This window comes from Bufo gargarizans, chromosome 3, assembly GCF_014858855.1.
Source record: "Bufo gargarizans isolate SCDJY-AF-19 chromosome 3, ASM1485885v1, whole genome shotgun sequence".
In the NCBI taxonomy this organism is placed as follows: Eukaryota; Metazoa; Chordata; class Amphibia; order Anura; family Bufonidae; genus Bufo; species Bufo gargarizans.
The window spans coordinates 259,751,950-259,763,133 of NC_058082.1; the positions used below are offsets into that span (position 1 = coordinate 259,751,950).

The window sequence follows — 11,184 nt, forward strand, 5'->3', positions numbered from 1 at the left end:
AGGGGAGGGAGAATAGGCAGGTAAAAAGAGAAAGAAAAAAAAAAAAACAGGGGGACGGTGGGAATAAAAAGCAACCAAAGAGAAAAGGAGGAAGATGAGTTAGCTATCTAGTGTGACCAAACGGTCTAAGGAGACAGTCTACAGGAACCAAAAAAGCTAATAAAAGGGAGTGGGAGTATCTCAATCTATTGGGAAAAAGTAACAACCAGAGAGGAGCAGACATGCCACATTCCCTGTCTAAATAAACTGACCAAAGGATATCACCTACTACTGAGGGGTGTCAAGGAAAACAGAGATAAGCTAAAGGCAAAAAGGGGAGCCATTATGGCAACAGAATAGTAGTACCAGGCAGGATCCGCAGGAAGTCCTCGGGTAATGGGGCTAGGGGGGATCCTCGTCTGTGACCAACAGGTCCTGCAGCAGCATGATTGGGGACCCTTCGTAGGATAGGGAGGTGGATTGTCAGGCTTTATTCAGGATTTGTTCTTTAATTGCGTAAAAGTGGATTCTGCAAATGACATCCCTTGGTGTAGCGCCATATGGGTTAGAAGATCTGAGGATTCGGCAGGCCCCATCTATTTTTTTATGCGAGTCCCTGGCAGGCAGCCTAAGATGACGTTGAATATTCGCAGTAGTAGATCAGTCAGTTACTGACTCCGGGAGACCTCCATCAGCTAGATCTCCACACGAAAAGAAAAAAAAAAGCAGCATCTAATCTCAAACTTTGCAGGTACTGTGGTTTTTCCCCACGAGAATCTGCAAATAATTCACGTGTTCAGGTAGCTCATTCAGCGCTGTGTATAGCTATCTAGAAGGCAAGGACATCCAGGAACGGTCTCTGCTGTCACTGACAGTGGGCCCCCAGCACAGCAGTTGCATGACTAGCGTGCAGCTGCAATCTCTGAATGGAAGTTCCAGAACGTTGATTTAGAGATAAACCCGACCACCCAGGGAATTTCTAGTTAACGGGTAAGTCGGGAAGTGGTTAAAGCTATTTTATACAGGTTTTCACGTCTGCACTACATCCCTACACTATCACCTTCAATCAATGTTACCAAGTTGGTTGATGGGATCCATTTTACTGTTAGTTCCTTCTTCCCAAAGCAGGGAGAAAAAAAAATAAAAATAAATAAAGACTATCAGACAGTCAGTGGAATATGGTAAGTTTTTTTAATGGCGTTTGTACAAAACATAAAGGAACAGAGTTGAAAGTAGGCTGGTCCAAAAATACTCTCCTCTTACATCTAGCACATTTCTCCTCTACAATCAGTTTAGGCAGGGGTTAATACTACGGATCTTACCTTTCCCGCTTCCCAAATGTAAAACACTGATGTCTGCCTGGCCGCATTTACAGAAGTCTATAGTCTGGAGCAGATTTACAAAAATTAAATAATGTTAACAAATTGAGCATTCTAAAGGGCACTTGCATCTCTCCGATGAATGGAAATGTAGCCATATTTAAGCCACAATCATAATACAGTTCTTAATCACATCCACAAACACCAAATTAAGTGCTAAAACGTGGATAGCATAGTAGCTAAACAGTTTGGTGTTTGTAATAAAAATGGAGATAAGCCCATCACACTGCACTTAACATTTAACAAACTTATTGAGATTTTCAAGGAAGTGGATATATTCTTGATGTTCCAAAGCAGTGCTGAGTTCTATCAGCTCATCAGCAAATGTGTTGTCGATTCCACGGTCTGCCAAGAAGTCCATCAGATGATCATACAACGCCTGGAAAGAGGATAGAAAAATCTATTAGAAATATTTCCATTTTTTTTTTGCATTAAAACAACAAATGTTAGAGGGGTTTAGCATCACATCTGTGGAGTCAGAATTCAGCATTCTTATATAATACACATCATGTAGTGGCTGTACATGGTGTCGGAGATCAGTTTCATTAACTTGAATGGGACAGAGCTGCATGAAGGCCAAGAGACCAATAGACACGATTTTACATGCAGAGGAAGAGGCCACAGCACTCAAACAAGTGCCTCTGCCCCAACCATCAGCTAATTGGCAGGGGTCCTGGGAGTCAAACCCCCACCAATCTCATATTGATGACCGACCCAGAGGATATGTCATTAACATTTACCTCCCAGAATTTTTTTTTTTTATTCAGTAATGACATCTTTAGACAAAAGATAACCCTTAAAGAGCGGCCTGCCTGGACTGATTCTGTTCTGCGCTTGCACTGTACACTTATTTACTGTTCCAACACATCTGCAGAAGAGAAATAACCTAGAGACAGCACTTAAAGTGGTGACAAGGGGGAATCACATCACTGCATTCATCATGTGTCTTATGGACACAGAGGGTGAGGTTTGCACAGCCCACTGATTGAGGCCCTTCTGCTGCAAGGGGTAGGTTATGGTGTGACACTTCATACCAAAAATAGATTATGAGCCATTGCTAATTAATTTTACTTAATTCCCCCCACCCCCACTTTAACTTATGTTTCTATAGGTATGCAGCTGCTCCTTCTAAACTGATCTGAAGTAACACGGTGCAACTAAGGGAGAGTTCACATCACAGTTTCATGTTCCGCTCTTCTGAACAGTCAGAACAAAAACAAAGCATCCACTGCATCAGTTATGCACATTTGGCATCTGTTTGAGCCACATACGTCTAACATCTATTTTATTTAGAATTTTTTTAGTTTAGACAGACAAAAAAAAAAAAAAGTACTGCACGGCTCGAGCGGATGCCAAATGTGCATAACTGATCCACAGAATCAGCTTTTTTCCCTCTTCTGACAGATCAGAAGAACGTAAAATGAAACAGTGATGTGAACTCTCACTCATCACCACTTAATAGTGGTTACCCTTTGTAGTCTAAAGGGTTCACGGCCAAAGATATTAATTTGCACAGAGCACATGCTTGAAATAAGTGCCCCAAAAGGGAAGTTGTAGTGCACCTACTGATGTGATTCATACTATAGAAATGATCCATTAAAAGAGGCTGTACCAACCCAGTCAAGAGAATCTGTGTTGAGTGTGTAGCTGCTCTCTTTCCAGTCTGTATCTCCAGTGGGCTGGAAGCTAACTTCTCGAATTGTGAAGATATCACTTTCTTCCTCTTCTTCACCATGTCCAACCTTTATTAAGGCAAAAAAAAGAAATAAAAAAAAGTAAAAAAAATAAAAAGTAAAAAAAAAAAAAGAAATATACAACTGTAAAAGGCAATCCGAGGCAAAATAAAAAGCCTGACAAGACAAAGTCATAAATTTGACAAAAGTCAGTGAAACTAGCCCAATACAGTTACATTCATTCCCGACAGCTCTTATAACAAGCCTCATTTCTGTAAATGTTGCAGTCTTTATTAATGGGTTGTCCCATACAAGGACATTTGTCACCTGTCCACAGTATAAGTAAAGATTGTCAGATTGTCGCTGTGGGCCCCACCGATCACTAGATCCAAGGTCCACAGTAAATGACAGAGTATGAATGGAGCTGTAGTCATAGTTGTACACTGCTGCTCCATTAATTTCTCTGGGACAGACATCTAAGAGCTGTAGGTGGCCGCTTCCATTAGCCTTACAGACATTTGTGACCACCACTCAATTCAATCTCAAGTCATGCAGTGAGGAGGAATTAAGCGTCTCTGGACCAAAGCTCTAGTGAATAGTGGGGTCCCTGCGGTGTTGTTCCTGGTGATCAGATGTTTGTCATCGATCCAGTAGACAGGCGATAAGATCCTTTATCTCCAGCCCCTTTAAGCTTGCTGGTCTATGCAGTTCTGTCAAACAGGGTCCCAATCCCATTTCAGGTTTGAAAAACAAAAAAAACACTATATAGTGAGCACATTTCATGACCATATCTGTTTCTGTAAGAAACCATAATTTATTAATTCATATGAGATATACAGAACTGCAGGCAGGCGGTTCACAAGAGAACGGATACTGAAGCCCAGTATATCGCCATCAAGAACCCATTATACACTGCTGAAACAGCACATTACCTCATCCTCCGGATAGTGACAATCCAGCACCAATGTCTGGCTGCCTTCTAGTTTTGTGACTTCTACAACAAAGTTAGGCGTGGAAACAAGATCAGGCTGCAGAAGGAAAAGTGTTACATTAATAAACAGCTTTAAAACAAAGACTTATATGTAAATGTACAAACACATGCAAAGTCATTATAACAGTCACCAGCTTAAATCTCTGTATCCAGATCTACTCCACCAGCATCTCTATATCTGACAGGTCAGTGTTTGTAGAACTACATCTTAATGTATGTAGAGGACTTGTCTTATATACTTCCATTCCACAATGAAATAAGTTTGTACCGTTCCAGTTATTTATCCTAGTTGTTGTATTCTTAAGTTTCTAGGAGGAATAACAGGGCATCTGCCAGCCAGACAATCCCTTTAAGATGATCCAGAATTGTGTTATGTACAAGTAGTTACTACAAGTCAGGAGCGGCGATAGGTCCTCTAATGCAAATGCTACCCTGCCGCCACTGTAGAATCCACAGCGGTCTGTTCCTGAGCATATAAGTCTGCAGCTAGAAGATGGAGGCAGCGGTCCTAAATGCAGTGTAGTTACCACTGGGCAACACGAAGGCTTGAAAAAGCAACATGGACAAACTAAGTCTGTAGGCAGCAAAGATAGAATGCAGTCACACTTTTAATGAACAATGACCACAAGCATGTTTTTTTGTTTTTAATGAATAGGAGGCATTAAAGGGGTTGTGCCATAAACTGCTTTTCACTCCAAAGTTAATTCGCTCTATTTTCTAGCTAGTTCTCTTCTCCCCAGTTTGAATCCCACTTCCTGGTTTGTCATGTGTCTGCCGTCCCATCATGCCTTAGGGCAGTGAGATGTGTCCTGACATCAGCAGATCATGTGACACTAACCATACTCCTTGTCATGGGCGTAGGGATCACTATAGCAGCCATAGCAATGGCTATGGGGCCCTACACCACTGGGGGCCCAGGCCGCCGGCTAAAGATTTTATTTTATTTTTTTATTCATGTGGCATAGCATCGCAGGCCCCTCCAGGACAGACAGAGAAAGCGCTATCTGCAGGGCGGTGTGATAGGGGGCGGCCGGAGGCAGAGAGGCTTACCTGCAGTGAGGAGAGGGAGTGGTCCCGCTCCCAGTCTGGGCCGCAGTCCTACTGGCTGGAAGTGGAGGAGGCGGTGTGTACAGCAAAGCTGCGCGCTGCTGGGCCTGGAAGCGCTGCTGGAGTGTGGGTGCGCAGACGTTCAAGTGGCTGTGAGGTGAGGGCTGGCTGACTCTGGCTGGGACTGGTAAAACCTACTCTGGAGTCCTGGACCATTATCTCTGGGGAGGAGGGGGGAGTGGGATCCCCGAGGTCTGGACCATTATATCTGGGGAGGAGGGGAAGCAGGACCCTGGAGGTTTGGACCATTATATTTAGGGGGGAGCAGGACCCTGTAGGTCTGGACCAATTTATTGAGGGGGAGCAGGACCCTGGAGGTCTGGACCATTATATCTGGGGAGAGGTGAGGCAGGACCCTGTAGGTCTGGACCATTAATTTAGGGGGTATGGACCCTGTAGGTTGGCCAATATGAGGCAGGACCCTGGAGGTTGAACCTTATATCTGGGGAGGCGGGGGAAGCAGGACCCTGGAGGTCTGGACCATTATATTTAATGAGCACGGGGGAGCCGGACCATAGAGGTCTGGACCATTCTGTTTAAGGAGAAGGGGGGAGCAGGACCCTGGAGGTCTGGACCATTATATTGTAAGAAGGGGGGAGCAGGACCCTGGAGGTCTGGACCATTATATTTAAGGAGACGGTGGAGCAGGACCCTGGAGGTCTGGACCAATATATAGGGGCAGCAGGACCCTGGATGTCTGGACCCATATATATGGGGAGTAGGGGGGAAGCAGGAACCTGGAGGTCTGGACCTTATATAGGCAGGAGGGGGGAGCAGGACACTTGATGTCTGGACCATTATAACTGGGGACTGGCGGTGGGAGATTTAGGATGGGTGTGAGGGTGGGAGGTCTAGGAGTGGTGTGGGGATGTTCGGGTGGGAGGTCCTGGAGGGGTATTTGTGTGGGAGCTCTGGAAGGGGTGGGAGGTCTGAGAGGTATGTGGGGGTGGTAGATCCGGGAGGGGGGCCCATAATTTTTTTTTGCTATGGGGCCCAGTCATTTCTAGCTACGCCCCTGCTCCTTGTTCTTACCAAAGGCCCTTGTGCGTCTTACATTACAAGGCTCCATTACAGGACATAACCAACAGCAAACTAATAGCAAAAACATATTCACCACAGGGTGCAATGGTAGGCTAATAACTTTAGAATAAGGTAGCTTTAATAACTGGTGGTATCTGGGGAAAATAATATAATATAACAGTGATATTTGTTGGGCAAGATACATCTATATATGTGGTACAACCCCTTTAAAAGGGTTGTCTCACTTCAGCAAGTGGCATTTATAAAGCAGAGAACGTTAATACCAGGCACTTACTAATGTATTGCAATTGCCCATATTGCCTCCTTTGCTGGCTGGATTCATTACATTATACACTTCTCATTTCCATAGTTACGGCCACCCTGCAATCCATCAGTGGTGGTCGTGCTTGCACACTATAGGAAAAAGTGCCTGCTTCTCTGGTGGCTGGGACCATGGGAGTGCACATTAGGCTGGTGCCTTTTTCTATAGTCTGCAAGCACGGCCAGTGCTGATGGATTGCAGGGTGGTCGTAACCATGGAAACGAGCAGTGTATAATGTGATGAAACAATTAATCCAGGCACCAAAGGAAGCAATATGGAAAACAATACACTATTAGTAAGTGCCTGGTATTAACTTCCTCTACATAATAAATGCTATTTGCTGAAGTGATACAACCCCATTAACATTAACTTAAATTGGAAAGTTGGTCCTAGTGTCATACCTCCTCCTCGCCCCCCTTCTGCCCCTCCTGTGGTTCCTCATCGAAGGATGGTGGAATGCTGTTGTTCGTATTGAATGTCACTGTGATCCTGGTAACAAAAAATAATCGGTCTTTCAATTATTCAAACTACAAGGTCTATCCTATAACAAATATTTCTAAATGCTCTTCATATTTCTTGTTATTTTCATACTGACATTTCCTGTCCAGCTCTAAAGCTGCTAACTGAATATCTCAAATCAACAGATTATACACAAGAGGTTCAAGTAGAAGAGAAACGTAGATGATGGCTCCACGTATTCAATATGTCACTCCAGCTGCGGTCAAGCGCAGAAGGCTGCACTAAAGAACTGTTATTACATAATACCTGATCACCTCCACATTAATCACCATTATTGGGGTTTCAGTAAAGAGATCACTCAGTACATACACATGTACGACACACGAAACCTTACCAAGTAGATTACCAAAATAAGTGGTTATCAGGGAATTTGATATTGATCGCTTACCCTCGGGATAGGTCACGTATATCAGATCAGAAGGGGTCTGACACCCGAGACCCCCTGCCAATCAGCTGTATGAAGAGGCCCTGGCACTCTGAGCGCTTTGGCCTCTTTCTAGGCCATGTGACATTACCGTACATCAGTCACTTGGCCGAGGCACAGCTCAGTCCCATTGAAGTGCAATACCAAGCACAGCCGCTATCTGTTGTCTCTTCAAAAAGCTGATCACTGGGAGTCAGATCCCCACAAATCTAATACTGAGGACAAGGCAATATCAAATTTCTGGATAACCTCTTTAAAGCTGCCTAATAATGACTTCACCGATTAGGAATATTCATGACATATATGGATGAAACCAATATGATTTCTCAAGGTGAAGACTCATCACTGGTATCACTCTTTAGTCAAGATTTCCAATCAAGGTTAGTCACTCCCCAAAAACAATGTGCAATCAAGGCCTCATTCAAGTAATCATTTTGGGGGGGGAGCAGCCAATGGCAGGCGGGGGACGAGCCTCTAGCATCACCAGCGATGCTAGGGAGGCTCGTCCCCTTCTGCCATTGGCTGCTCTCCCCGATGCTGTTGTCAGGGGGCTGCCTAAGTGAAATTCTGGGTATGTCCGGGTTCAGCTCTGAACCCGGACAACCCCTTTAATTTTTTGGGTGCAGAATTACAGAAAATTTGGCTACACAAAAAGCTATGTGACCTGCTCCTTATAGAGTCATCTAACTTTTGTGGGCGACAGATCTGCAGAAATATGGGTACAATAGATGGATATCACTGCATAACCAGGGAAATATGTCAGGACTATAAGGAAATTAGATGAAGTCTGCTGTTTCCTACAGGTGACCGGTTTTCTATTGGGTGGGAGTGCGCACAGGTCTGATGTCATTTCGTATATATTCAGCATAAATCTCTACAGTATTTGCGCCAACACTCACTTCTCTCCAGAGACTTTTCTGGTCAGCTTAGCTTCTGTGCCGTGCACGTCTAAATCCCAGCCGCCAGACATCTTGGGGAGGCTCTTGTGTTTCTGGATTTTCTTCTCTTCTTTGATTTCATCATTTAGGAACTCTGCAAAAGCTTTGTCACCTGTGAAGCAAATGTAGTGTGAAAATATGCTCAACAGCAGCAACACAGAAAGGATCAGATGGCCTGTACCCCGTCTAGTACTAGTCACCTCTCTTCAAAGGTCATCACAACTTGAACGACAGGGCGAGGTTTCAGCAGGTCTTGCTGGTTTGTAGTCGTACAGGAGGATTGTACATGTCAGGAACACACATGTAGAGTGAGATTAGAATGACACCACGTATAAGGCAAGTGGATTCTACAGGGACCAACGTTCAAGTCCATACAATGAGCATCACACCAGTAATACCGATGCTAAACACCGCCACACTGAACTGACTGGAGCTATTAGAGCTCAATGCTCATGTCGGGGGAATTAAAGGGGTTTTCAGTATTGGTGGTGTATCCTCGGGACAAACCATCTACATCCGATCTGTGGGGAAGCAGAAGGCTCCATCCACTGTGCAGTGTCCTCGCTCAGATACCTCACCTCCCATTCAAGTGAATGGAAGCTAAACTGCAGTATGGCAGGACCAGTCTGCTGTCCATAGTATAGCTTCCAGCAGAGTCAAACAGCCCAGCCCCACTGATCCGATATAGGCGACCTATCCTGATGACAGACCAGGGAGATTTACTATTAGAAACCCTGAGAAACAGTGAAGACACAGCTTCATTTCCAGCATGCAGTGTCCCACCAGAGAAGGCACTCACCTTCAGTATGGAGCCCCCCGCATCCACACGACACTGCCGGGAATCCCCTGTGCGGGTTCAGGAAGGTTGGCCTCAGAGAGCTGGAGGCCCCGCCATGCAGCCATAAAGACCGAGTGAGAGCTCGGGCAGGACCCTGACTGCTCAGCAATGGCAGCGGCCGAGCGACCACCACTCTGGCTGCGGCTGTGAGAAGGGAGCGGGACAGAGAGGAGAACATGGTGCGGCGACGACCCACGTGTGGAAGAAGAGGTCACCGTGACACCCCCGACCTTTCACCCCTGCAGAAGGAAGCGCGTCACCGGAATTGACGTCACCAGCTCCTTAGCCAATGGGATAGAGAGAGGAGAGCCCTGCGCTGATCATGTGACTATATAAATAGGAGGAGCGGCAGCGCGTAGAGTACTAAGCGACAGCGTAAGCGTGGAAGGAGGAGGAGGTCTAGTGTAGCGCGTAAACCTGTCAGATTACAGGGGATTTTGTTCTGGTTCTGTCGTAACCAAACTGGAATATATAAAAAAAAATATAATAGACGGAAATTTCTACACGCTATTTTTTGATTTAAAATGTTCCTACACACAATTTTTTGTCCTAAAATGTATGTTTTTTTATTTTATTTATTATCTGCCGGACACCAGGGCCGGAATGGGAACCTAAAGTGGCCATGATGTAGGCGAGTTATGTATTGCCAGGAGGCTGGAAACAGGAGTAGGCAGGACAGCATTACCATAGTATAGTACAATGTACCACCCCTGCAGAGCGAAATATCACAGTGCAGCAGAAAATACTGCTGCCCTCACCACAGTATTCAACTGTATCTAGGGTTGTCATACAGCCGGTAACTCACCGGCCAAAGCTGAAATTTTATGTCCCTGCCGGTGGTCCTAATTGCCGGTATTTTCCTATACGGACTGTTACTAATGAGCTCTGTCATTAGTGCAGCCTTTAACTTCCGCCCCAGCCCCCACTTTTATTAAGAAAAAAAACTAACCTCATGAATTTGAGTCAGGACCTGTGCTCCAGGGTGATGACATTTCATAGTATTGACTGGAAGAAGCAGGACCTACGAAAAGTCATCACGCTAGAGCGTAAGTCATGTCATGAGCTTCCAGCGGCATGATCAAAGGATGAGCTGAGTTTTTTTTGTTTTTTTTTTGCACAAGCAGAAAAGGGGGTAATTATAAATATTGGGGGGCACTAATGGGGCATTATAAATATTGGGGAGCACTAATGGGGGTATTAGTAATTCTGGGGGGCATTTGTAATACTAGGGGGCGCTAATGGGAGCTCTTAATTCTCGGGGGCATTAATATGGGGCCACCAACAGAGACATTACTATTATTGGGGGCACTAATGTGAGCATTATTAATTCTGGGGAGCACCAAGGGAGGCATTACTATTACTGAAGGCACTAATGGGGCATTATTAATACTGGGGGCGCTAAAGGGGCATTACTATTACTGAAGGCACTAATGGGGCATTATTAATACTGGGGGGCGCTAAAGGAGCATTATTAATACGGGGGCGCTAAAGGGGCATTATTAATACTGGGGGGCTCTAATGGGGCATTATTAATTCTAGGGGGCGCTAATGGGGGCACTATTAATTCTGGGGTGGCACTAATGGAGGCATTATTAATTCTAGGAGCCACATTATGACATAGCAACTTAACACCCTGTGTTAAGCCACGCCCCTGTAACTTAGCAGGTATTTTTTGTTGGGAAAGGTGGCAACCCTAAGGCCCCTTCCAGATGAGCGTTCCTCCCGCAGCGACTCCCGCAGTCCACATCGCAGCACCCAGCCTGACCTACCAGCACTGACGGGATTCACATAGCATTATATTGATTTATGATGCTATGTAACCCTTACAGTTCTGGGATGTATTAGATAACACTGGGAGCATTATGCCGATATAATGCTATGTGACCCCCGGCAGCGCTGGGAGTTCAGGCCGGGAGCTGCGTTGCGGACTTACTGCGGGAGGAATGCTCATCTGCAAGTGTCACGGCCACCGAAATGGCCGTGACTCCTTGGGA

At 45.3% G+C, this 11,184-nt stretch overlaps 1 protein-coding gene across 1 annotated transcript; it reads right to left on the reverse strand.

The window, feature by feature from the left end:
* Window positions 1-1,156: 1,156 nt before the first annotated feature.
* Window positions 1,157-9,450, reverse strand: LOC122931120 (complement C1q binding protein). Its single transcript, XM_044285071.1, has 6 exons — window positions 9,152-9,450; window positions 8,314-8,464; window positions 6,873-6,960; window positions 3,964-4,059; window positions 2,975-3,100; window positions 1,157-1,737 (listed from the first exon to the last, which is right to left on the reverse strand). Exons 1-6 carry the CDS (start codon window positions 9,366-9,368, stop codon window positions 1,591-1,593), a joined length of 825 nt encoding a protein of 274 aa, XP_044141006.1. The 5' UTR covers window positions 9,369-9,450; the 3' UTR covers window positions 1,157-1,590.
* Window positions 9,451-11,184: the final 1,734 nt, after the last annotated feature.

Bases quoted from the DNA above. Each gene is read 5' to 3' on its own strand.
- LOC122931120 (XM_044285071.1), bottom strand. From the start codon at position 9,368: ATGTTCTCCTCTCTGTCCCGCTCCCTTCTCACAGCCGCAGCCAGAGTG. The intron at 6,961-8,313 runs GTGAGTGTTGGC...TTTTGTTACCAG, and splicing joins AGAAAAGTCTCTGGAGAGAA to GATCACAGTGACATTCAATA. The intron at 1,738-2,974 runs GTTGGTACAGCC...TCCTCTTTCCAG, and splicing joins ACACAGATTCTCTTGACTGG to GCGTTGTATGATCATCTGAT.